The sequence below is a fragment of the Musa acuminata genome, chromosome BXJ2-8 (assembly GCF_036884655.1).
Source record: "Musa acuminata AAA Group cultivar baxijiao chromosome BXJ2-8, Cavendish_Baxijiao_AAA, whole genome shotgun sequence".
NCBI lineage: Eukaryota > Viridiplantae > Streptophyta > Magnoliopsida > Zingiberales > Musaceae > Musa > Musa acuminata.
In genome coordinates, this window is record NC_088345.1 from 3,085,689 (window position 1) to 3,112,539 (window position 26,851).

At 39.0% G+C, this 26,851-nt stretch overlaps 2 protein-coding genes and 1 pseudogene across 2 annotated transcripts; 2 read left to right on the top strand and 1 right to left on the bottom strand.

Moving 5' to 3' along the window:
• The first annotated feature begins 2 nt into the window (after positions 1-2).
• On the top strand, positions 3-10,866 carry LOC135618686 (uncharacterized). The gene is made up of 8 exons (XM_065119832.1): positions 3-1,114; positions 7,491-7,817; positions 7,890-8,015; positions 8,203-8,283; positions 8,416-8,475; positions 8,705-8,789; positions 8,956-9,091; positions 10,448-10,866. The coding sequence occupies exons 1-5, from the start codon at positions 265-267 to the stop codon at positions 8,442-8,444; spliced, it is 1,413 nt and encodes a 470-aa protein (XP_064975904.1). The 5' UTR covers positions 3-264; the 3' UTR covers positions 8,445-8,475; positions 8,705-8,789; positions 8,956-9,091; positions 10,448-10,866.
• Positions 10,867-11,319: 453 nt separating this feature from the next.
• LOC135618688 (histone acetyltransferase GCN5-like) lies at positions 11,320-23,499 on the bottom strand. Its single transcript, XM_065119834.1, has 13 exons — positions 22,811-23,499; positions 22,037-22,101; positions 21,802-21,882; positions 20,762-20,833; positions 18,344-18,512; positions 17,714-17,757; positions 17,334-17,433; positions 16,543-16,611; positions 15,513-15,567; positions 14,032-14,135; positions 13,424-13,517; positions 11,853-11,994; positions 11,320-11,755 (listed from the first exon to the last, which is right to left on the bottom strand). Exons 1-13 carry the CDS (start codon positions 23,432-23,434, stop codon positions 11,689-11,691), a joined length of 1,686 nt encoding a protein of 561 aa, XP_064975906.1. The 5' UTR covers positions 23,435-23,499; the 3' UTR covers positions 11,320-11,688.
• A 1,970-nt stretch (positions 23,500-25,469) lies between these two features.
• On the top strand, positions 25,470-26,170 carry LOC135619435 (chitinase 1-like; annotated as a pseudogene).
• The last annotated feature ends 681 nt before the right edge of the window (positions 26,171-26,851 follow it).

Genomic DNA, 26,851 nt, shown 5'->3' on the forward strand with positions numbered 1-26,851 from the left:
AGAGCAACAGATCGCGCACGCCACCGCGACAGACATCGATCCTAATCTTGTTCGGACGAGTTCCTAGAATCCACTGCACACATCAAGCTCATCCAAATCCCAATCTCGCTCTCTCTCTCTCCTCTCTCTCTCTCTCTCTCTCTCTCTCTCTCTCTCTCTTCTTTCGCGATGGAGCAGAAGGTCAGCCGGAGCGGTAGCCATGGGTGCCGGTGCTGAGTAGAAGACGAGGACGGCGCGACAACCCACCACTTCGCGAGCGGTGTTATGCGTCTCCACGCCTCGAAGCTCGACCTCCCCTTCCCATCCTCCTTTTCCCCCTCCTCCCCCGCCGCCGTCGTCTCCTCCGTCCTTTTCGAGCCCTCATCCCGCTCCCTCTCCCTCATGCTCGTCGACTCCTCCGCCCTCCTCTACCCATCCCTCTTGTCTTCAGCCACCCCAGTCATCGTCCCCCCGCCCTCCACCGCCGCATGCTTCCTCCGCCTCCTCCCCTCCGCCACCGTGCTCTTCCTCTCCGCCGCACCCCTCGCTGCCGGCTCCTCCATCCAGCTCCGCGCATGGATCCTTCTCCCACGCGGCGGCTCTGCCGCCGCCTTCTCCCCCGCCCGCCTCGACTACAGGAACGACCGCGGCCGATCCGCCGTCGCACTTCCCCTACCGCACGGCCTCTCGGTGCGGCTCGCTGGTTCGGTCAACGCCTTTGTCGTCCATTCGATCGCCGCCAGCCAGATCTGGGTCTTCGCCGCGAGGCTGGACGCGGGGGCGGAGGCGACCATCCATCTCGTGAAGTGTGCGGTTGTGGAGCTCACGTTGCCGATCTACTCGATCACGCTCTCCATGGGGTTTATGCTCATTGGCGAGGTGGATGGCGTTCGGGTCTTTCCTTTGCGGCCGCTGATCAAGGGGGAGATCAGGAACTCCGGCGGTTTAGGGCACAAAAAGGCGAGCGCTTCGGTCGGAGACCTACGCAAGAAGAATTTGCCGAATGGGCTTGTGATTCCTAAGAGCCGTATCAAGAAGTCTTTGGGGCCGGACTCCGGTGGTGGTCGCTGCGATTGCCGAGGTAGCACGAAGGGTTCGGCAGTGGAAACCATGGCTGATGGAGGTTCTGCACCCTGTAAATTTCCGAACTTCATAATCTCTTCTTTTTTGTTGGTAACATTTTTGCTGTCTGGTCTTTCAATCTTTCTCATTATCAATATTTATTTTTGAGCTATCATCAGATCTTGTCTGCTATTTTTCACAGTTTTGCCTGCTAAATTCTTCCAGTTTATCATTCTGAATCATTAGTAGATAATCTTTGTTGTAGGATCATGTTACCATTGGGAAACGAGCTAGTTTTTGTTGTTGGGTTGCAGCCTTGCATGTAGGCTAGTAAATGTGGCAGAAGAGAATGATTTATTATAGCTTGCTCTGCGAACGTGATTGAAGGTTCGTTTTCATGATTCAAGGTTTTTCTCGGTGATAGTGTAAAATGTTGGTGACTTCTATGTCAGCTAGACTCAGTCTTGGGCCACGTGTGCAAGGGTCTGAGAATGTCCGACTAGGGGGGTTGGTCTACATGCTCGATGACCAACTTGCAAGAAGACCAAGGTCGGGTGGGGTGTCCGATTTGGTCCCTTCGACTCTTAAGTTAGGGCCAAAGTGAATAAAAAACTCATGGATGAATAGTAGCTGACCTAGTAAAAGAATGAGCCTTTATAATAGGTTGGGTCTAAGGGAATATTATGCAATATGGGCTAAATATTCTCTTTTGGGCTTACCAGTGTTGCTGGGCTTGGATGATTGTCACCTCATTCGAGGCCTCGCCACATGGCGAGCTATGATTGGAGGGATAGATTTTTCCCCCTATCATTTGCCCCCCCTAAGGTACGTCTCGGATAGATTTGTCTTTGGGTGTCGAGATGTGCCCCTGCTCTAACTCAGGACGTGGTTCAGTTGGGAGACTCACTTGCGGTGCTGGTGACTTCTGTGTACCAGGCATCGAATTTGCCACCTTCGCAAGTGCGTCGTTCATGCCTTTTACGCTTAGACCGGTCGAGAGATGCCTTGGGCGCATTTTCATGCTTGGCCCGAGGGTGACACCACGAGCGCATCTTCATGCTTATCCCGAGAGGGGCACCTTGAGCATATTTTCATGCTTAGCTCGAGAGGGGCTCTTCGAGTACATCTTCATGCTTAGCCTGAGAGGGGCGCCTCGACGACGTCTCTTTATGCTTAGCCTGAGAGAGGGCCCTTGGGGGCATCTTCATGCTTAGCCCGAGAGGGGCGTCTCAAGCATATTCTGAAGCATAGCCCAAGAGGGGGCTTCGTCAAACTCCCCCCTGGTCAAGTTCTCGTTGGCGGGAAAATCGCATCGAGCGGGAAGCTTAGGTAGGAAAATTTTTAAGTGTTGCATTGAGCAAGAACTTGAGTAGCCTAAGGAGTCGAGCCGATGCTCTAGAAGGCGAAATGGCGGTTCAATGGATATAAGACGGCCTCTCACGTGCAGGTGGGGCTCTACTTGCATCCTAAGCCCCACCTTGCTTCTTACTCCAGCCTTTTTGTCCTCCGCTTTGTGTCTCGGGTCTCCAAACGTCGATGCACCAGAGGCTAAACTCAAATTCCCCCTCCACCCCTTCCTTCATCTTGGAGTGCCTCCGATAGTGGAGGATTTCTCCCCCTCAGATGGCGCCCAACTTATGGCACTATCCGCTTGTATTCATCAGGGAATGCTACTACGCCAGCCTAGTCCTGATTTTGAATTTATTCCACTCCTACTTCCAAGTTTGCAAGCGGGCTAACAGGTACTACCTCATAGCTCGGGAGGGGTTTACAATGAGGGGCACTCGGACTTCCAACAAGGGTTGGAAGGGACGCTACTTCTTCATCGACACCGGTCTGGACTAGGACTTGAGTTTGGATTGGTCGGTACACACATTCACCAACACACCTCCCAACAAGGGAGTACACACTTGAGTTTAGCCATCAAGTGCATGGATAAGGACTGACTGGTCGGGGCTGGCCTAAGTCTCGCTCCTCAGAGTATGCCTCACTTCTCGAGACACTTCTTCCAACCCGGTTGATTGGGTTTCTGACCTCGAAGATGCCTCTCCGCAGGGATGAATCTCGCAAATTTAAAGAAAAGGCGAGGCTCTGCTTCCTCCTCGAGTATATCAGCTCGAGAGGTCGTTGTTGAGCCTACAAACCTCCCTCCAGAGACAGTTGCGACACCACCCCCCATCACCGAGCTAAGGCTATGGGCGCAGTCCAACATGAGGCCAAGGCGCCTCCCCCTCTACCCAACTCGACCCCACAGACTTGCGGGGTCGTCCAGAAGAGGAAAGTCTCAGAGGCCTCGGACAGTCGGCCCTCGAATCTGAGGGAGCCCACGCGGAAGAGGTCCTGCCAGAGCGAGGTGCGGGAGCTCTGTTCGCACAGACCAGTGTCGTTCACAACATTGAAGGTAGTGGACCTCCTCGATTCAGTGCAAGGGGCTCCACTAGAGGCACCCGACGAGGGCATCAAGGCCTCCCAAATCATTTGGAAAGACGATCCCTAGTCCGTCGAATACCTCCAACAGGGTGCTACTCCCTCCTCTAGCCAAGGAGGTATATAAGCTACCTTCGGAGTTACTTATTGAGGCATACGTGAGGTGGGAGATTCCCATAAGCAGTTTCTCGGCCTATTTTTGTCTTGATCTCTAGCGACTCGATCACTCTAACTTCGCTCTTTCTATCTGCAACACCAACACCATTTCATGGTGTTGGTAGATCGGATGTGTGATTCAGGAGTCATCGACACCACACAGGGTGACAAAATCATGCACATCCAAGCCAAGGTGGTCACCCTAAGAGAGTCGGTTGACTCACAAGTCGTCTCTCGGTTAGAAGGGCAGGTGGCTGAGCTGGAGGGCCAGTTTAAGGGGCTCCGTTGTGCTGATGCCTCTTGGGTGGCCGACCTTAAGTCCGTTCGGGGCAATTCCGGTCCATAGAGGATGGGTTGCTCTGGGATCAAGCAGTCATCTAGGATCTCAAGGGATACCTCGAGGAGAAGGATCGGCAGATCGAAGAGCGTGATTGTCCGGCCGTCGATCTAGCCGAGCAGCTCGTAGCTGAGGCGGCCTCACTGTCAAAGAGGGAGGCCAAAGCGATCAAGTGGTACAAGTCCTCGGTCAGGCTTCAAGAAGGGCCTAGAGCACTTAAGGGAATCCTCCGAGTACGGGCACCTCTTGGCTCTAACTCGCTTCAAGGTTGCACACCCGGGGCTTGAGGTGGAGAACCCCTTATGCGATCGGGAGGTCGACAAAGATGTGTCGATGCAGTTGGAGGTTCCCTTCGATGATAGCCTAGTCTCCTCTTGGATCTGGCACCTCGGGCACTCCAATTCCGATCTCCTTCGGCGACAACCCTTCAAGCAGTGCTCCCGCTCCCTTAGCCGAGTGATCTGCCAACTAAACCTCCGACTTGGAGGCCATCCAATGGGGGCAGCATGGCCTGCTAAATTCGACCATTGGGGATCTGGTCTTCGTCGGTCGGGGCATCCATTAGTCAAGGCGACTTGACCACTGCTTGTGTCGAAGTAGGCCGTTGGGGCTTAACCGGGGTTTGCGGCACCGCCAAATGTTGAGGGATTATGGGCATTCTTTGAGCTAACTATGGGAGTAGGGGCACAACCGATTGCATCACCCCTGTCAACGTTTGAGCTTGTTGGGTAAGGTTCATGAAGACCTTGGTTGGCACTAACATGTGGGTCAAGGTCGCCACCAGAGGAGAGAGATCAGGGTCAATATTACCTAGGTGTCTGAGCAGAGGTGGTGGCTTTGAGGGATGGAAAGGTCAGCTAACCCCCCTGGGTGAACGTACAATGAGTCGACGATGATGCACCCTCACTTGAGTACTCGTTGTGCGGGTCGGTGATGTGGCACTCCTGCGGCATGAGGCCCTCCTTCTAGCGTCAAAATGATGGTATAAAATGTAGGTAGCATCTCAGTGAGCTCGATTGGGTCTTGGGTCACGTGTGCAAGGGTCTGAGAATGTCCGAAGAGGTGAGTCAAGAACTCGTCTACATGCCCGATGATCGACCTGCAGGAAGACTAGGGTCAGGTGGGGTGCCCGACCTAGTCCCTCCAATGCTCAAGTTAGGGCCGAAGTGGGAAAAAAAAAATCATGGGTGAATAGTAACTGACTTCTGTAACAGTAAAAGAGTGGGCCTTTATCCGAGCCCAAGGGAATATTCTGCAATATGCCCTTTTGGGCTTACCATTGTTGCTTGGCTTGGGTGGTCGCCACCTCATTCGGACCCGCCACATGGTGAGCAGATTGGAGGGGTAGATTTCTCCCCATCACTTCGGGGAGTATTTGTCTTGTTGTGCTTGGCTTATAGGTGGTTTGCTCCAGGATAGTGATATGAGATTGTGCTGAACGTTCGAGCACCTGAGGATATAATCAAGAAGATGGGTTGAAAATTCTTGTGATCCATTCACCATCATATGATACTTGACATTGTCCAGTTGATTTCTGTAGCTGCACTATGAACTACATTAGCAACTTGCATACAATTTGTACCCTCCTCCTCTATTAGTGGAGTTGATAATTAAGAATGTTTACCAAGCTGTCTCTGTTGAGGTTTCTTTGAGATTTGTAGTAATGCAAAATTGAAATACTACAAACTTAACTAACAGGAGAGAATTAGACAGCAGGCATCAAATAACTTTGCCACGAGTATCTGAGAGTGTCACATCTCATTGTACATTGCCATTAAATAATTTTGAAGGCATCACTTAATGATCTTTCGAAACTATTCACAAGAACTAGGCCTTTACAGGATTCTCAAAAATTACATGCCACCATGTCAGACAGTGGTTTATATGAACCATTAGATTTCCTTCTGTTCAGATCCTGTGAGCTTATCTTAATTCCTTTTTTTTTTCATTTTGTTGGAAATTTCAGAAGAAACTATTAGATTAAAAAAAACACAAGGCTGAAGGTCAGTATGGTATATAAGGCCAATCATGTGCTAGATTGGTTGATTTTTGAAACATTTAGAGTGAAATAGTTAAAATAAAGAGACATTAGGATGGTCTATTACTGTAGCACCTTAGATTAAATAGTTCATATAGCACCTTAGATTAAATAATTCAGAAGTCTGTTGTATTGGGAATGGAACAAGATATCAAAAATTTAGTGTGAAATGGATGGTGATGTTTGTTTTTAGTTATCTAGAAGGAGATATAGAAAGAAATCATTGCATTTGTATAGGAGATGGTTTTAGTACAGGGTGGGAAAGAAAAAAAATGATATGTCTAAAAATATCAAGAAAGGATATGATGGTCACAATATATTTCATGATATTATCCATGACATAATTAAAGGAGCAAACTAAACTATGATTACTTGTTTGTAGCTTATGGAAGTTACTTAGTGACGTAGGATAAGTTCGTGACAAACATAGAAAGTATATTCTTTTTATCTAAAAATAGATGAAGGAAAAGATAGTAATAGGAAAATGAATAACTAGCAACCTCACTTTGGCTGAAGAAGTTCACATCACTTGCACAGAATATAGGGAACAGGAACTTCAGTTCATTCAAATTTCAATCCTTCTGTGATCTTCAGTTACATTTACTTTTCCATTTTATTGATCCCAGAAAATACAAAAATATGGAAGGATAAATTAAAAAAAAAATTACATCTCATAATCCAAACATATTGACCCTTCCATCCTTTCTTGTTTCAGGGAGATGCATTTCTATATTTTCTTTGGTAAATAACTTTTCTGTTGATAAAATATTTATTTGATAGGTTTCCATTTGATAGGTTTCCTCCCTTGTAGATTATTCAATAATAAAAGAAACTCCTTTGTAAGGATTGAAATCTTCAATTAAATCCAAATGAGAAATACATTTTTATAACACCCCCTAAACTAATGAATAATTTATTCAAACAGGGAATACATTGAAGTGGTCCTGTATCATATATTCTTCTCTTGGTCATGTTAACATGCATTATCATTTATGACTACCTAGTTAAACAAATGAGTCATGCAACCAGGACTTTCTTGTTTTCTTTTTCCTTCTTGATGTGGCTATGATAAACCATGATGCTAATGAATATCATGAGACCCTTTTAGACAATTTATCTTCTAATTTAAAATTACATAACCTATAATATTCTTATCAGGTTATGAAGCAAGTGACCAATGTAATTAGATACATAGACTTAGAACGACTTAATAATGAGAGAGGTGCACTGAGTCTGTGGGTTCTTTTCCTTTTTGGATTAGGAGTTCTATAGAGTGCTAGTTATATAAAATGAAAATGTAACTGCAACTGATCAAGTCTACTACAGACTTAGGATGCATTTTGATTTTCTCTTTAAAGTTGTCACTTGCTTATCATTGGTTTCTTTTGAAAATTATTTTCTTACTATAATTATTTTTCTCGACAAAAAACATTTTTATCAATTTTTCCAGAGGTGATGCTTTAAAACTATTTATAATTATCTTACATGCAGGTAAGCTTAAGACTGTGAGACTGAAGCAAGACTCAGGTGATCACTACTCATTTTTTTTGGTCATAAGGGGTGGTGAGTTCCAAACCTGTAAGGGCAGAATAGGAGTTCCTTCATCACTAAAGGCAGTTTGTATCCATATGCTATCCCCGAAGAAGTTTTTGATCTTGGATTCTGCTGGTGATTTGCATGTTTTAAGCTTGAATGACAGTGGCACGGCAATGGAACCAAATGCACGGTTCTCTATGATTTCCAAATTAGCTGATCTCCACCCTCTAGACCATGTCATGGAAGTGCAGATGTTAGCTGCTCTTCCTGACATTTCATCAAGTATGCTTAATTTTTACATGCATCTGGATTATCTTTCAGTTTGTTTCATTTTATAACTTATCTTTTCCACAGAACTACAATTTGTTTGGATATCAGATGGGGGATATTCCATACATTTGATTTCTATGGCAGATACTGAACATGCCATTGGAGAGAGTGATAAAGATGAAAGCAAGCATAAGTCTACTATAATTTCAGGTCCCTGAAAATCAACTTGATGACTTTTTATCACTAATAAAGCCATTGCAAATAACAAAAACAATTTCATGACTTGTTAATATTAATGAGCCCTTCAGAAAAAAATTCAAGGGAAGCTATTGCTTATTTTCTGGTCTCTCATAATAATAGTGTGATCTTTTTTGGTATGAATTCATCTTCCTTCTAGTTGTCGGAGCTATATTTACAAGTGAAAAGATTCAGGAAGTCGTACCAATGTCTTCAAATTCATGCCTAGTGCTTTGTCAAGGTACAATACTGAGCTTTTATGGATTTATTGAAAATGGGATTTTCCAATAGCGTTTTTCTTTGACAATCTTAGTATATCAATATTTTTTATATGTATGGTAAGAAATTTGATCAAATATTGTTTAATATACAGGAAACATGTTTATTTATGGTGTTGTATGAAGAGAAGTGTCATTCGCCATCTTATGTGGTGGTTAGTTCCATATGCTCATCAGATATCTGGATTTTAGCATGCATGATGCAGTTGGTTCTTGCCCGATAAGAGACCTCAAATATTAGGGGCCACTATTATACCATTGATGGCTAATATCAAAAGAGTTCTTGTGGCATCATGTTGCTTTTATTAATATATCTAATATATTATATCATCAAATAATTTTCTACAATACTCACTAAAATATTGTCTTTCCTATGTGATAAAGGAAATACTTGTCAGGCCAGCTTACAACTTTGAATTAATCTATGCCTACATGCTTGCTGTTTGGAGCAATTCCTTGTTAAGATAGGGTAAGAATATTTCGGTATTTAATTTCTAAAATGTTTTATTGTACTTCACCTCTATATATCAGAGTAGCAATTCCTTGTTAAGATAGGGCAAGCATATTTTGGTATTTAATTTCCAAAATGTTTTATTGGTATATATCAGAGTTAAATTTTTTGTTGTGCATTTCAGTTGGTGGTCGTGCAGTCTTACCTCTCAAGAGGTTTCTTTCTTGAACCTGTCTTTGAAGTTGTGAGCTACATTTAACTTATCCTTCAGTATCAACCTCTAGTTCATAACTTCAAGAGGGATCACCAAGAGCTCAAAGGTGTGAGTTTCTTTGTTTATCTATTAATAAGAGAAGGATATTATATGTGGTTGATGAGTGTTAGTAATGTTGTCTGCTTCATTAATATCTTGAAGATGCAATTGCTGCCATTTTTACATTCAGTTCTGCAGTTTGAGACTTTCTTTGATGTTTTCATCACCTCTGACTTTTTTTCTGCGTAGTTTCACTATATAGACCTCAGATGCTCTTGTAATTTACATGTTGATCTGTGTCCCTTTTTATTCCTAAAATGAGGCAGAAACAAGCCAGGAAATCCATCACATAGAATCATGATCCATGGTTTAGAATTTCAGTTCCAATATTGGTCACTAGCAGCATAACCGACTTCATTGGTGAAATTTTGTAGCTCAGAAGCCTGAAATTTCAGGAACATTGAGAGCACAATGAAATTGGTAAGAGGTTTCAGAGGGCTGCTTCAGTTGATTCATTCAGAATCACCAGAGATAATGGTGGGAAGAAGATTAGCAAGATTGGGATAACAAATAGTTTTGGAATCCAGGATGAGGATCAAAGATACTGGAAAATTATAAAAATAATAATACAAAATATACAAAAAAAAACTGTATGCTAAAATATTATATTTTATACCATATAAGAGTAGGATAACATGACCATATCGGTTAATTTTTTTATAAAAGATAAAAATGATAAATGATAAAGATAACAAAGTGAAATAATCATGTGTAATCTTATAGAACTGACACAAAATATAAGGGTTGTATGAATGTCAGATGTGGAGTGAAGTAGGCGACATGCTTGTACTGTGTGGTAATCTTGCAAATACATGCTTCATGAAAGGAACATACACAACTTAATATTCCAATAGATCAAATCAACATAATACTTTATAGAGGGTAGTGAACTAGAGGAAAAACTTATATATTTGTTCGAGTTGGCTCTGGGGCTCCTTTGAATTATATATCATCTATCATAATGGTCCAGCGGACTGGAAAGTAAAAAAAAGTGTTGGTTTACGCCCGGGTAGGTAAATACGGTCTAGTGTGTACCGGTCTGGATGAAATTAGGAACCATGTTTTAGATAATGACATGCCTAATCGATAAAGTAAAAATATATGAGAAGGGCTTTGAATATGTCACTGGTGTTTAGAAAAGCTTGCTCTCATTTGTGGTCGAAAGATCTATAAATGTTCAAGTTATCATTTCACGGACACCCAGTAAGTGGAAGGATATGATTGTCTTTCTACTAACGTTGCATATGTTTATTCTTTTCTAATATTCTTGATTTTTGAAATGGCAAAACCATTTTTATATGCATTAAGGCTCATTTGCTTCTTAACTCTATCGGTAACTCAGTGGTATTTGTCCTGTGATCAGGTGCAGGCCGTCCAATAAGGGTTTGACATTCCGAATGATTAATGGTGTTTTCCATGTTAAAGGCAGTGCTTAGTGGTTATCGACTGCTTCACCAGACTTCATGGGGTTTGGCTGTTTTACATGGAAGATTAGGTTGATATCTGAAACCAGATATTTGGTGGTTCTATCTGTTTATCCTCTTGAGAACTGCTGATACTAAAAGTTGATTTCTCAAAGACGACAGTCTGGGCAGCTCCTGATGCCACCAAACTTGTCATGGAAACTGCCGCCGGCAAACTTGTGGGTTGCGGATGATGATGATGATGATTCAAATGTCGATGATAGATTTTTAAACAACAAATTAGCATCAATCGAGAATTTCTTATATTCTGTCATATAGTACATTTGGTGCATGATGAATTGATGACTGTTTTCTCCTACTTCGTCTACTCGGAATTACTTCAGATTTCCATGGTTGCACAACCCATATCGAAAAATTGGAGGTCTTTGTTCCAACCAAACAATTAAGTATTGTTGAATTTCTGAAGCATGATCTTCACCATGTCGTAGTCCTTTTTCAAGTTAATTAGTCCCTTTTCTTTGTCTGTTTGCCGTGACCCATCAACAATCGAAGAGATGTGGAAGGCGACGAGGGAGTAGATCAAACTTCCTAAAAACCCTTTACATCAAATATGAAGAATGGCCAGAATCCCTGTTTGATTACCACTGAATTCTGAGAGTATTTGAGAACCATGTTTCCTTATCCACTCAACAACAACAACAACAAGGCGATGGTAAGGCTCCCTGTGATGCATATCCGAGATTTGCAGAAGGTAAGCCTGTGTGCCACCTTATCAACTCAAGAACTCGAAATGAATGCTAGCTTGCAATGATTTCGTTCAAGATGATAAAAAAATTAACTGTATCAGAACAGTTATAAATTACAAAATATGACACTCAAGTTACCTGAGTACAACTACGACCAATACACTCTCAAGCTTCAAAAGTTTGCTACAGGGGATTTGGTGGAGCAGATAAATCCCATGACAAAGTAGAGATGAGTGGTTTAGGAAACCTAGTCGGATTATTTACATTTCAATTAGTCATACAGTAAAGCTTTCAGAATGCTTTGGATTTCAAGTCCATTCTCCCACCTCTCTTCTACCAATTCTCTGACTACTCTCTAACTCTTTTCATGATTTGTACAGACAGTAGCGCTCCTACATCAGCAATTGGATCAGCCACACTTGTGGGGCACGCTGTTACGAGCTCTTGTTTGAAATTTGCAGAAGGTAAGCCTGCGCCTTGCTTGTGAAGAAGTTCTCGAGCCTGAAGCGGACAACAAGAAAATGACATGAATCACACAGGCAAATCTATATTTATAGGTATCAGTTACAAGATTTAGGATTTGACGAGGAAAACACACCTATTTGCGCACTTATAATATATTGTCTCGGGGGAGTTGTAGGTGCGTGCATTTGCGCACATTCTTTTCACATCAGCCACAAACATCTCGAAAGTGACGTAGTACTGTTCTGACTCTAATCTCTTAGACATGGTCCTTAGATCTGCAAGACAAAAAATTTATATCAGTCAAAATTTCAGGAGAGAACTTCTTAAACTGAAAGATCTGATGTTAAAAAATAACCTAAATATAGAGAGAAGGGAAATTTTTAAAAAAAAAAGCAACGTCCTTCCAATGCAGCATAACTACAACAATTTTCACTTCTCCGGTCCAGTAAGTTAATGAATCAAACTAAATGAACAAATGCTCAACATAGTCTGCCACATAAAAGAGACTTAATCATTATAGATATAAGCATGTTGTTTCAAGAACCCAATCTCTGATCTGATATCAACATTAAATAGGGCATTAAGCTAACTACTCAAACATTGCCAGCTGTGCTTGATTGGAAAGAAAAACATCGATCCGCATGATTTCCTATGAACTCATTTCATTAAGAAATTAATAATGATCATGCAATCTAATTGAAAATATGGGGCATAGGATTTCAGATTTTCTCTCATCTACAATTAGATAAAAAAGAAGAGTATGTGGACACGGATTGATCTGTTACTAAACAATTTAAGTTGCCCAATATCAAGCATCAACCTAGGATTCACCCAAAGTTTAATGTAGAGTTCCTTGAAGTATTCGTCTTTGGTATCTACATATGTGAAACTTCATCTATTTGAACACTTTGTTTTCCTCGAGTAATGCAAAGAACTCCTTTTCAATATGTCAACTTGCTGCCAGCACCACCTAAAGAGATATACAATTTAATCCCAACCTAGACCTCTGTTATTGATCCAACACCAAACTTCTCTTATATCAAATAGCTGCCGCTGCATGGTTCACTACATCAAGATTTTTGGAAATCCATGTATGAATGAACCAGCCATTTTTATCCCCAACATGGTAACCTAGCCTCTTCCATTCAAACAGTCAAAAGTTTACTGCAGCATCCTAATCAGCATGCTGTTGACACAGTAACCACAGAACTCACAAGCAGAAATGGAGGGAAATTGTCCTTTTGTTAGTTTATCTTAGCCCAATTACTGGAAAAATTCTAATAAAATAAAGTCAAAGTGATCCATCTGATGATTTATCTGCATGAGGTGAACAGAAAAAAATAGAGCCTTGGTAAGCCTCATGCCATACCGCACCATAAAACAACATTGCACAAAAAGAACCACTAATGCATATGAGCCAATAGAACACAAATCTTTCTAAACAAAAACTAGGCATTTCTTTCTTTCGTCAAGCAACTATAAACGAGTTCACATGAATATCTATTATCTTCATAACACATGGCATAGAGCAAAATTGTTTGTCTAAATTAAGACAGTAATTAAATCATTTAGAGGCTAGGAATCTTGATTATTTCTTTAACAAAAGTTAACAGAAAAGAAAATCACTCATATATATGGAAGGTACCAGAAAAAGAAATATTTAATTAGACTTTGGAACAATATCAATATTTCTTGCATACTTACCCATAGGATCTTTTATGATATCATAATAATCAGGAACGTCACGTGCATCTACTGGTTCCTTGAATGGCCAAGCATCAGGATGTTCAAACATGAGCTGTCAGAGAGTCAATAATGGTATCACATTAGTATATAATAGGGTATTACATTAGCATATAACATAAGTATCTGAAAGCACAGAATCATTATCGTGAATCTCTGTATGTATTGATTGCCTTCATTTACAGACGATCTAAGGTATAAGAATAGGCAGCAGTTCTATATGTAATATGTAACAGAACTGTTTTCTTAGTTCCCCATAGAACCATGCACCATGCACCATTCTCTAGGATAGTGGAGAATGGGCAACCACCAAATAGAGTTCAATGCTAACAACAAGAACTGTATTTATAACTTAAACTGAACCATGCACCATTCTCTAGAACAGTGGAGAATGGGCACACGTGTATAAGCTTGTGGTGCAGAGGACAGATTATTCTTCACAGCAGTAATTATTGTTTGCATATTCATGCTTTATATATGAGATACTGATTTCCACGTAGATTGTTGAACGATCGATTCCAGCATGATAAACTTAGAGGACTAGCAAAGATCTAAAACATTGAACTTACCTTTAAAAGGTTACGCATGAAGTTATTAAGCTGCTGGCGCTCTGTAGCATTTGTTGTCTTAAATTTTGAGTGGCCCCATTGATCTGGTGTCCAACCGGCATCCTCTATATATTACAGAAAGTAGAAATTTTCATGACAACAGAACCAAGAAAAGAAAATACATAACTATAACCTAGATCAATTGCTATGTATCCTATGCATGCTGGTATGACACCACACAGCTTCTAGAACTTTGTACTCAGAAGACATTACCTATAATCTAACCTATTAACAGAGAAAAAAGAATCAAGTTAAAAATTGCATTCAGATGCAAAAATATCTCTGACGTTTGAACATCCTTTTGACATCAGTTATGCATTTTGTCAATAATAATCACTAAAATTTCAGCATCACATACAACTACAAAAAAGCTACTCTTTTTGGTGAAATTATTTTAAGCAGAATTTTAAAACTAAGATTCATAACTTTTTAAAATTAAGAAAACAGATACTGAAATGTTAGTAGTGCACACGTTTGTCTAGTAGGCAATCTTATCTCGAATGCATTTACATAGTGACTTGGGTCTTCGGCTGTTGTAAATGATTTCTCAAGGCACAGGAAATACTCATGATAAACAAAGGAAGCTTATTCACACAAACAAAAGAAAAGTAACAGCATTTTGCTGAAGTGTCAGTAGGAAGATACAGTAGTCCACAACCTTAATAAGCAAGAAGCCATCAGCAGAAAAAGGTGGTAAATATTTTTTTTTTTTCTTTTGAGGTGCAGGGTTTTGTAAATTAATGTGCCTACTGCTACCTTTTCTAGAAATGTGTTAGATTTTGTAGATTGACCCTGGCAACCAAATGTCTTCAAGGCATTTATTATTTTTCCTCAGATTATACTTTAGATATATCACTTCACTTGTAAATGTACTTTGGGAGACCCAGTGTCGCTACTAACACACATGTTGGACCAACCACAATGGCATGAGTTTGTACAGGTTACTTGCAAAACATTTTTCAGCACTTGTATGTGAATCCAGAAAACTCATTTTGCCGGATCAGTCAGCAAAAAGTGTAGAACTTTTTTAAGACTTTGTATTTGGACAAAATACATATCATATAGGTAATCATTGAGTGATCATGATCAGCTTATGCATAGAAAGCCTCTAGTGAGTTAAGAAGACTGCTTCATTGTTGAAACTAATGAGGAAGCTGCAAAACAAAAATAAATGATACATGAACAACAGTGTTGTATGTGTGTGGGTGTGTGTGTGTGTGTGTGTGTGTGTGTGTGTGTGTGTATGTTTAAAGTTCTATATAAAGTGCTCTCTCAAGAAAGCTACAAACAGTAGAACTGTATTGAGTTTCTTTTACTATTTTGAATTAGTTCAATTACATTAAAAAATTATGCATTTACCTTTGACAGAAGTGACCTTTAGTTCCTAGTTGATATTTTAGAAGAAAAGATGATCAAAAGATGAAGTCAGTAAATACACTTACTCAGACCAGGAATGTCTTCCACTTTAATTGGTTTTCTTGGAATGCCAGCTTCTTTCTGAACAGGACAAAAGATGTTGATCAGACATAAATATAGCTTAAGCATACAAGACGTTAATTAATATGGGAAACCTATATAGTCCAGAAAACATATGGAGCAAACTTTCAGTCAGTCAATTTGGGTAGTTAGATGACTGCATATTGGTAAACTTCAAAGGAGAATTCTGGTTCCAACGTTATTTGTATAATCAAAGAACCATTATCACCAGATAATGGCAATTCAATGGTCATACCTGTAGGTCTTACACATATATTCTAAGAAACTAAATGTTCAAGTCCTTGAAACATGACAGAAGTTATATTTTTTATTTGTGCAAATGCACTATATGTCTAATGTTAACATGTGCTAACAGAAATTACAAATTACAAATGCAATTCTATCCCTTTTTTTCATTCTCAATCTACATGCATCCAGACAAACAAATGTATATGCCAAAGGCCATAGTGGAAAGTTCTCATGATCTCATTTTTCTAATCTAACAAAATATTGTGTACCTTGATGATGGATCTTGTTTAAGATATCAAGATACACACTATAAAACTTATGGAAGTTTGTTTCTTTATGTTATTCGAACACATATAATGGATTTCCTGAAGAGACCTATAAATAAGCAACTGAAGTTATGCAGGAGTATTATCAACCCTTAACATAAAGGTTTCAAGTTAGCACTTAGCAGTCAAAAACAATGCATGATCTCATCAGGTTTATTCAATAACCGCAGCTCTAGTCAACCAGTTCAAAAAATCAGCAATGACCACTTTAAACTATGGATAAGAAGGCATAACACACAATATGTACCAATTATCCAAATTTGTGAATACAAATTATTTGCAACCTACCATTGGGAAAGGATGTACACTAGGTCATATATTAATGTCTATACTAACATAAGCAGACAACATTTCAAATTTTGGTTGCTAAAGTGAAAATACAGGATAACATCAAAATCTATATGTACAGATGACATCAGACCTTTTGGAAGTCGATTCCTTGATAAACAATGTGACAATTTGAAAGTTCTCTTATTTTCTCATCTATTGCCTGCAAACTCAAAACGAGAAATGCACATTCAAGTGATTCCACAATCAATATTTAGTAAATACCCAACAAAAACAAGTAGAAAAAATTCTCATAGAGTTACAAAAATCAAAAGTCTGAACCTAAGAATCTTATTGATATACATGACATAAATGAAGGGCAGCTCAGTGCATGAGGCTTGAGCTTAGTGACATTATTTAGTGCTGTAACACACATATCAAATTAGAACAACCTCACAGTTGTGCTTAAGACCCACCCCTTAATATTTCAGGAGCCTATTACACATACATTCCGTAAAAATGAAATCTAACTGCAAGTAGCAAATAACTTAACTTGGATATTGATATAACAAGTTCAACATAGATTAGATTCATTTCTAATTTACATAGTATGCATACCCATCCCGGCTTTCTATCACTAACTATATTCAAAATGTAGTTTGAATTTTTTAACCCTTAATCCTTGTTATTAATGCTTAATAAAGACAAGGCTAACCTTTCCAATCGCCCAAGCTCAATGAAGTGCTAAATAAATAAGATAAAAAGATCCAAGGTAGGTACTGCAGTGATATACATTTTCTTCTGGATTCCATTTTGTACCAGTATCCCAAAGAAACCGACGAACATCTCAAATAATCTCTTAGTCCTTTTCTAAATAACACGACCAAAATACTTAATTGCCTTACATGAAAACCAACAGCTGCAGAGAAGCATTTGTCACTTTACCTGTCGTTGTCGCCGAATCATTGTAGCCAGATCAATGTATGGAAGCTTCGGGTCTATTTTGCACTCCATAAGAATACCTCCATCATAGTCCTTGATATATCTTCATGTACAAGGTGAATAGATAATTTAATGTAATAAAAAAATTTCAAATGACATTTGGAGAATATATAAAGCAACATGGTTTCTAATAAACACATTCCTCAAGTATCATATAACAAAAATTGGTCAGAAAGTGAAATAAACAGCAAGGAGGAAAGTTCAACACTTCATGCAGCAAAATTCATAAAGGAAAGGGAAAATTGAGGGCATTACAACCTCAAGCTCTAAAAAGTACAAGAAATTTGAATCTCGTGAAATTGATAATGTCAAAACATCCATACCCTTGCCATCTTTCTTTCTCCAAAGTGATCTCCTTTGTGAAGCCCTAACAACATCAATTCACAACAGTCAAAAAATTCTGACCAGAAAAATGGGCCAGAGCTATATGACAAGCATGTTAAGTTTTCCTTTTAGGGAATCATCTTGCACAAGCGGATATGGTAGCAAGCTAAATTCCATAGTGTGAATAAACCACTGTCCATGAGAACAAATTGAGTATTTCTTACCAGTACAAAATTGCACTAAATTGCTACAGCTATGTGGACACAATCAGTAATTAAAGAATCAGAAAAAAAAAAAAAGAAATGTGAAGCAGAATTAGATTTCTAAGAGCAAGATTCACCACACCGAACAAAGAAACCAAAATCACAGGACGGGACATTGTAGATGGGAATAAATAAATTTCCTCATTTTGCTCACCTAAATGACTATGAAAGTTCATCAGTCACAGACTAGAGAAGATATTCGCCCGTGTTTTGGGACATTATACGATTAGCATGTTTAGAAAATAAAAGAAGCAGATTACAAAACAACTATCATCAAATAGTCTAATGACATAATTATTGAAGGTAAACATTATCAATAGCCTAATGCAGAAATGTGGGACAGGATAAAACTTTGATAGAACCAACCTGCTTAATAAAATAGCCAACAGCATTATTATCAGCATAAGTTAGAAAATAAGCTAGCCCATCAACATCACGAGCATGCTGTTTTAAGTGATTCATAAGTCTTGTGCCATAGCCCTTGACTTGCTCATCTGCTGTGATTGCACAGAAAGCAATTTCCCCAAATCTTTGACTGCAAGCGATTAAATCCAAATTATTAGAAAATGTTCAATATTGTGATGAAAATGCCATCAGAACAGGATAGAAGCATGACAAGTTGGACAAAACAAAGTTTTCATGGCTTCAAACATGTTGAGGAAGTTATTTTATTATGAAAGTCATGATGCTGAGCATCTACATGTGCTTATAAATGCATACCTGCATGAACACGTTTATAGAACATGAACATACATGCATGTATAATATAAAATTGTTCCAGGTGAAATGTACCAGAGTTTGAAGTGGAAAAGAATTCAGAGAAACAAGAAAGCTGGGCAAAGGAAACAATATGTTTAGTTGTTTACAGTCACAGGCAACAGCACAAAATAGAAAATCACATGTAAATTGTTGAGCTTAAAGATGCCTGCAATTACATGTTTTCCTAATATTATAAATATGTCAAAAATAAATTAATATTGTTGTGTGACTAAACTACAACCTTCCCTACAGTTACATATTCTTGGTAAAAAAAGCAGGGGAAAAAGAAAAGCATAAAGCAATATAATGATATTTAGAAGGAGGATGGTGAAGATACATGTCAACATCGGGTAGTCTTGCAGCAATGTACAATCAGAACTAATAGGAACCAACAATCACTAAAAACTAAATGGCCCAGATTCAATGGAACCTATGGTCAGGATTAGAACTGATCAAATTGGATTGATGCATCAGGATATTCACCCAAAAAATAGCTATTACATAAATAAGTAGCAACCTATACTTGTGTGAACTCTTTACTATTGATGTGGACGTCTTTTGAGGCTCCAGTTAGCTACTACTCTTCCTTCCCAATACTTAATACGGGCGTGAAAGGGCCTATCTCAGGCATGAACTACTACACATTATGACCCAAAGCCGACTATTGATATTATGCCATGGGGTAGAAGTGCACATATGTCTTATATTATTTCCATTAATAAAGAGTATATAAATAAAACCCAAAATAGTTACTTTACATTTTCTTCTTCCTGATATCATAGAGACTGACTGAGTTTTTTTTAGCTGCTTTTATGCATAATCCCAAGTGTTTCACCTTGGTGAGAAAGCACTGACGGTAATGCACATTAGGCAGTATCTGATGTCAAGCTCACTAGGGTTTTTCCCTACTCTTCCCACTTAAGTCTCTCGTTTTCCCTGCCACCATGGATATGTTGACATGGTGCTGATAAGGCACATGCCAACAAGTTTCATCACAGCCACAGACAAAACAGAGTCATTCAAGACCGCATTTGAATCAACCCCAAAAACAAACCTTAATTTCAATATTAGTCTCACCTATCATTCTAGGGCAAAAAAGACAGCCATGCTTCACCTATCATCCAATAATAGTCTCTAGTAACCCCAGCTCCATAAAGATCATGATGTGAGCAGTTAAGCCAAAGGTTGTGAAGAGGAAAAACAGATCAAATCTGTAATGGGTAGACTGTAGAGGTCTACTCGGATTGATCACTGAGTAATTAAATGCTCCTAAACCAACAACTGACATCCTCCAGTTGGAAATGATCATAAAAGGAAGACAGCATTAAAAAATCACTGGTTTACAAATAGCTGTTAAATATTCAGCAAAACAAAGGTGTGAATGATTCATTTGGATATATACCCCATCTAAAGAAATATGGAGCAAAGTTCCTATCATCAACAAATGAGAAATCATCAAAGCAGGATTTCACAAGAGGTAATCGACCCACATACAGCAGTGGAAGGTATTAATGCTCGACTATCAGCAGTAAGAGGGCTACAATATGAAAAGCATGTCATTAGAGCATTGAATGGGTAAGAATTTCAATAACCTATATTAGCACAATATCATGCCTACTGTAGAATAATTAAACAACTCTCCATACATTTATATTTAAGCAACAATAGGTTCCCAATATCAAGTCCATTTTAGGGATTTAAAGATGATTGATTGATTATGGCACCAAGCTAAAACAATAACATAATGTACAAGATTGTTTAAGAAAACAGTGACCAGAAAAGCCATTCTTGGAGAAACCTCAATTTTTCATTTTTATCATAAAATTTCAACCAATAAGAACTGCCTAGCATGACATATAAATTACTGGTGAACAACAGCTATAAAGTCAGGAAACACAAACGTTATCATCCAATTTATTTTCATATAAAATTGCAAATATGGATTACACAATATTAGTAATAAGTTCAAACCTTTACAAGTGCAGGACATTGTATTGATCAGATTATGATATATGGTTGCTTTACCTGATATAGGGGCGATATGTTATTCCACCAACTACCTGATTATGTCGGATAACCATCATTGACTTGTGGCTTCTGCAAAATAACAAAAACAAAGATGATATAGGCAAATACAAATAGATAAACAAAATAAGTGACAAAGTTTGTGTTTAAGAAGACAAATACATCAATACCAAATAGCAAGCACAAAGGCCATGCAAATCATTGCTATGATTTTGATTTAAAATAAAACGGGTAATGCAAATCATTGCTATATGGAAATAAAAATGGTTGGGGTGCTATGCAATAAACTGTAATTTGTTTACACCTGGCTTTATCTAATGTTCTCTGAGCCAGATACCCAAAAGTCAAGTGCACTTTGCCTCGAGCGGCACACACCACACCAGCGAAAGGTGTATGCCACTCAAGCTTGGCCCAAAAACTAAATTCTTATTTCAATTAACTTCAGCCCATGATTGTTTTGTACCAGCCCATGAGACCCTTGCTAGAGAATACAGGTTCTGAAACCAGTGAAGAAAATAAATTTTAGGAGGATTAGTCACCAGAGAATCTAGTGTTGCTATCTCTATGGAATGATCCAAAAGATGCAGGAGCTTTCTATTAGATTTATTCTGAAACTCTTTAAAAATGCAACAGAAAGTATGCAATCATCATCAGTGTTCTTGCAAAAAAGTGTTGTTTAACATCCACACTGGACATTCAACTCTGAAACAATTGACCCATCTGAAATTCAGGCAGATCGATTGAGATGCACTAAAATGCATGTTTCATGTACCTAAACATATATAAATCTAGAGAATTCTTTATACTTCCATTTATGTAGCTAATAGGAGCAAACTAGAAGAAGATACAGAAAGGATCAACTGACAAGTTAATGCATAAAAATATAAGAAAAACCATCAATTTTAGTCTGTCGCAGAAAGTGAAGACAGACATCTTAGTTGTCCAGATGCATGAATTTGAAAGCATAGGAGGAAACTAGAAGCTTAAGATTAAATTTCAATTCCTACTTTACAAAATGATCCAAAAGCTTAGATGATTACCTATCCATAACAAGACGAACAATATACTCCTTGGGCATATTAGGAAGTTGTCTGGCAAATATATTCTTCAATCCAATCAACCTAAAGGGTGCAAAGTAGATAGGAATAATTAATTACAACAAAAAAAAACCTTAAGTTTTCAAATATTTCATGGTTAACATTCAAGTCAATATTAATAATATAAAAAAATTGAAATTATTCTTGAAAATCATGTAAAAACACATGAAAACAATACCAAATCATATGTTCATCAACTCCATCATTTGCATAGCACAAAAATTTGAGCCTTCCAGCATCTTCCTGCAAAGGGACTAATTTTTGTATCAATATGTTTCAAAGAACTAGTAAACCAAACTGAGAATTTGTGATGCTTTCTAGGTTAATTTCTTGAGTAATTTCAATGAACTTGTAAAGCTAACAGATCGACCAAGTTGTTATATATGCCACCAAGATGCATCAAAATTATTTACTTAAGCAATGGAAGTCTTTGAAATTACTGATGAATGTGGACCTCAAAAATATGAGATATTGACTCCAAAAATAACATTATGATATGTGGTCTTTGTTCCATGAGTCATTTGGAATGTAAATAATGAAAAATGCTAACAAGTCTCAAGACCAACAGACATCACTTGAGATTTCATACCCGATGCTTCCTTGCTAAATTTTTGCATCGAAGATACACTTGGCAGAAGTAATCATGTTTCTCTGGAACGTGCTAAAGAGTAATTTTATGTACTATTTGTCTAAACACCACAAGAATTTTACTATTAGCCAGTATGATAATCTTCTGTTTTTTAGTAACTGAAGATTGGAACAAAGATTGTATTGTATTACAAGATAGAAGAATTTATAGAGAAAAGAGATGAAAGTAGTCCTCCCTTGGTCAAGATTTTCAAGAAATGATGTGCTTTGCTCCGGATATACTGTGGATTTAGTTTTCAAGAAATAAACAAACTCCTCTATCTCTCGAAATATTCAAGAAAAGGAGAGGGACGAGCGGACTCACCTCTCTTTTCAGCCCTTCCTCTCTGGCAATGTAAGCCCCGCTAGTCTGTATGTTCTCAGTGAAAATACTCTTCACGGTCTCCTCCTTGACCACGATCCCAGGCATCAAGTTCACATTGGATGAGGGGTTCTGCTGGGCCGGCGGGCCAGCGTTCCCACGGTCATCCTTGCTGCCCAGCGCCGACAGCCCAACCCCCGATGGTTCGACCTTGGTGGTCAGGTTCTCGGTTTTAGGGGGCTTGGTGCTCCTGGGGTTGCCGGATCCGCCGGCGGCACTGGCGTTCTCGAGGCGAGCGGCGGTGAAGGTCCGCATGGAGTCATTGTCCTCCTCCTCTTCCTCTTCCTCCTCCTCCTCGTCCTCGTCTGCCTCCTCCTCCTCCTCCTCGGTATCGTCCTCCTCCTCCTCCTCCCGCGCGCTGATGCTGTCGAGGTCGTCGTTGGAGGTGAGGGCACCGGTGTCGGAGAGCGCGAAGGGGGCAGGAGCAGGGGCGGGGGCGGCGGTGGCGGCGGCACCTGGGAACTTGCGCTTGTGGTGGACGGAGCTGGAGGCGGAGGCAGAGGCGGAGTGGGAAGGGGAGGGAGATTGGGAGCTCCGGGAGCGGACGGGGGCGGAGTGGCCGTCCATCGGTTCTAGGGCTTAGTCGAAGAGTCAAAAGGGTTCCGACGGGGGGTTTGCTGGTCTTTTTACTACCCCACTCCGAAGAGCCAAAAGGCCACTGTTTCATCATTTTATTATTTTATTTTATTTTATTTATTTTATTTTATTATTATTATTATTATATATATATATATATGTATATATGTATATATATATATGTATATGTATATATGTATATGTATATATGTATATACATATATATATATATATATATATATATATATACGCGTGATAATTCTCACGTACACAACTATCATCATCGCGTGACCCTTATTGGTCATACATCTCCTTTATGGTCGATCGAGGAGTGTTACAACCATCGGGTAGTCACTGAGCGACCCATATCGACAACGCATGTGTCTACAACTAATCAATTGTCATTGTGTGCCATCAACATAGCGCAATTGTAAGCCGCATGACAACCCATCATCAACATCATTTGCCAACGTTGCCTTAGACCATCTTCATCGTCCTCGTCAACACCGATCAAGGGCAGCACCACCTTCATGTGCTATCGCATGCATCCGACATTGTCATGCCATCGCAGCAACAATAACACCACTTAAAGGCAATCGTTGTCCATAATGGCAAATGTCACACGTAGCGGTGTTACACTTTCATTGCTTGGGTTGCTACACACAACAATCGTCGCTGCATACGACAGCAATGCTACCATCTTTGTAATTGTTGCATATGACAAGGTCGATGACCAACAAAAACCATCATCCTCAATAGTGCTTTGGTTGATAGCAAGATATAGACGGTAGCCTGCCAAACAAATATAGATAATATACTTTTATTGTGGTTCCACTTGCACCGTAAACGAGCGAGAAATATAAATAAATTTAGAGATCGAACAAGACGGATGAGATAAAAAAAAGTATATCGACAATATAGATAGATCGTTCAACTATCGTACAATCAAATTCGAATAACACATTTTCATAACTAAAATGTGTTAACAAATAGATCTAAATACAAAATAGATCCAATATACATTTACGATCCATGATATTTGATTTTAAAATATAGCTTTGATATCAATTATAAGTATAAAACTATAATTATACTTTTATACCAAAAAAAATTTATGTCAAAAACTAAAATCAAATAGCGATATATCAAATATTATGATTACGTATCTCTTGATGCTTTTTAGAAAACTTTTATTTGATCTATAAATATGCCATCGTTAAGTCCGAATGAAGCAATGATTTTGATCTATAAAGAAAATTAAATTGACATATTTTTTTTCTCTTTTTATCTTTTACTAGACCGCTTTAAGTGATGAAATTAAAATAAAAACTATCTTTCTATATTTTCTCATATTTTTCTCAAACACCACATACCATAACATGTTATGTATCATATTAAAATACTTAAGAGGTTCTATCCATCTAATTATTGGTCACAAAAAGGTCTTATCCAAAGCAAAGTCAAAAATAAATAATCAAGAAAATCGTTCTCGTTAAGATAATCATATCTTAAGAAATTTAATAATAATTTTTTTCTTCTTTTTATTAACTAATAATCATATCAAAATCTAATTAAATATATAATATATCTAATCTAATTTAATTCGAACTTTGATCTTATTCATGCAAGCAAGCGAGCAAACCTTTCTTCATAGTCTGTGCATCATTGCAAGACCGCTTCTTTGTTCTCAGTAGTAGAGTAGATCGAGTCAACACACTGCAATAAGCTCGACTTTTCCATCGGTCTCGTGCTGATCAAGGGCCCTAAGTTGGTCAACTATGTTGACAAGGACTTTTGGTGGTGCGGTCAACATCATCCAAACGCGATCAAGGACTTTGTCTTCTGAAGTCCTTTGTACGTAAACTCTGAAAGGTCTTCTTCCAATAATTTCGGAGTCCGGAAGAAGACGACACCGCTCTTGGATTAACTTCAATCATTAAATTCACAAAATCACATATAATTACAGCTTATATGCGTATATTCTAAGTTTATATCAACCCGATCTCCGACCACAGCGAGCTAAGCCATGGGTGTCTCCAAGTTGTTCTTCTCATCCTTCCTCGTCCGTGCTCTTCCTCTTCTCTAGCTTATGACCATAGCCCAAAACTCCCAGCTCTTCTGCGAATACATTGGAGCACAATTCCACTTCATCCTCGCCTTCGGCATCAACTACACCATCTCCGCGTCCCTCGCCGATGGACAGTTCAACGTCTTTTGGGATAGCACTAACCTCTCCCCCTTCGCCTTCTCTTCCATCAGACTGAGCAATGGGAACGTGAAGGTGGCTCTTATCTTGGGAGGAGACACCGTGAGCGACAGCCCGACTTACTTCAGTCCTTCTTCTATTGACTCTTGGGTCAACAACGTCGTCTCTTCACTCACCTCCATCATCCGAGACTATAACCTCGACAGTATCGACAACGACTACGAGCACTTCCAATTTGACGTCGACGCCTTCGCAGAGTGCATCGGGCAGTCGCTGACGACCCTGAAGAAGAATAATAGGGTGATCTCGATCGATTCCATAGCTCCTTTCGATGATGCACAAGTCCAGAGCCATCACCAAGCACTTCGGGCGAGGTTCTCCAATGTCATAGACCATGTCAACTTCCAGTTCTACGCAAACGTTCGAGCACAACCGTGTCGCAGTTCTTGAGTTACTACTATGGCGGAGGGAAGATGTTGAAAAGGAGGGTCGTATGCGAGTGCAATCCTTTTCTCAAATAATAATAACAAGATACTATTAGTCCAATATCAAACCAAATAGAACAAGAAGAAACCAAGATGAAATTTTTTTTTTTTATTGAACTTCTTAAAAAGAAAAATACTATAATGACTCTTAGACTTAACTTGAATACTTGAGGCTTTTATTAATCTATTAATAGATGCCACCTATTTATATATGTAAAATATAAGAGTCTAATCTCTACAACTTTATCTAATCTTATTTGAAATCTTCTAAAATATATTTTAAATTAAGAATTCCTTATCCCTAAAACTCTATCTAAGCTCATTTAAAATATAAAATATTAATTTATGATTTTTTAAAATATGCTTTAACTTCTTAACACTCCCCCTTAAAAGTATAATTTTGGATATAAGTCTCAACTTGATCCCGACTACTACAAAATCACATGTAGAAATACGATCTAAATCACACCCATAACTACTACAAAATCACATGTAGAAATACGATCCCGACCAAAGTGTTATCCATGGTGCATGTGAATGTTATCATCTAGATCCTTTCTTATACAACCCAAAAATCTACCTGAATTAAGTTGTTCCATCCATAAACTTTTATGACCATTTAAAAAACCACTTAACTTACAACATGATCTAAACTTATTAGATAGAAGACCACTAAAATCTCTAACTAGACTTCGTACTGATAGAAGATAAGATTTC

Bases quoted from the DNA above. Each gene is read 5' to 3' on its own strand.
- LOC135618686 (XM_065119832.1), top strand. From the start codon at position 265: ATGCGTCTCCACGCCTCGAAGCTCGACCTCCCCTTCCCATCCTCCTTT. The intron at 1,115-7,490 runs GTAAATTTCCGA...TCTTACATGCAG, and splicing joins TGATGGAGGTTCTGCACCCT to GTAAGCTTAAGACTGTGAGA. The intron at 8,284-8,415 runs GTACAATACTGA...TTTAATATACAG, and splicing joins ATGCCTAGTGCTTTGTCAAG to GAAACATGTTTATTTATGGT.
- LOC135618688 (XM_065119834.1), bottom strand. From the start codon at position 23,434: ATGGACGGCCACTCCGCCCCCGTCCGCTCCCGGAGCTCCCAATCTCCC. The intron at 21,883-22,036 runs GTATTGTTTTCA...TGCACCCTTTAG, and splicing joins GTTGATGAACATATGATTTG to GTTGATTGGATTGAAGAATA. The intron at 11,995-13,423 runs GTAAGTATGCAA...TTTGTCTTGCAG, and splicing joins TATCATAAAAGATCCTATGG to ATCTAAGGACCATGTCTAAG.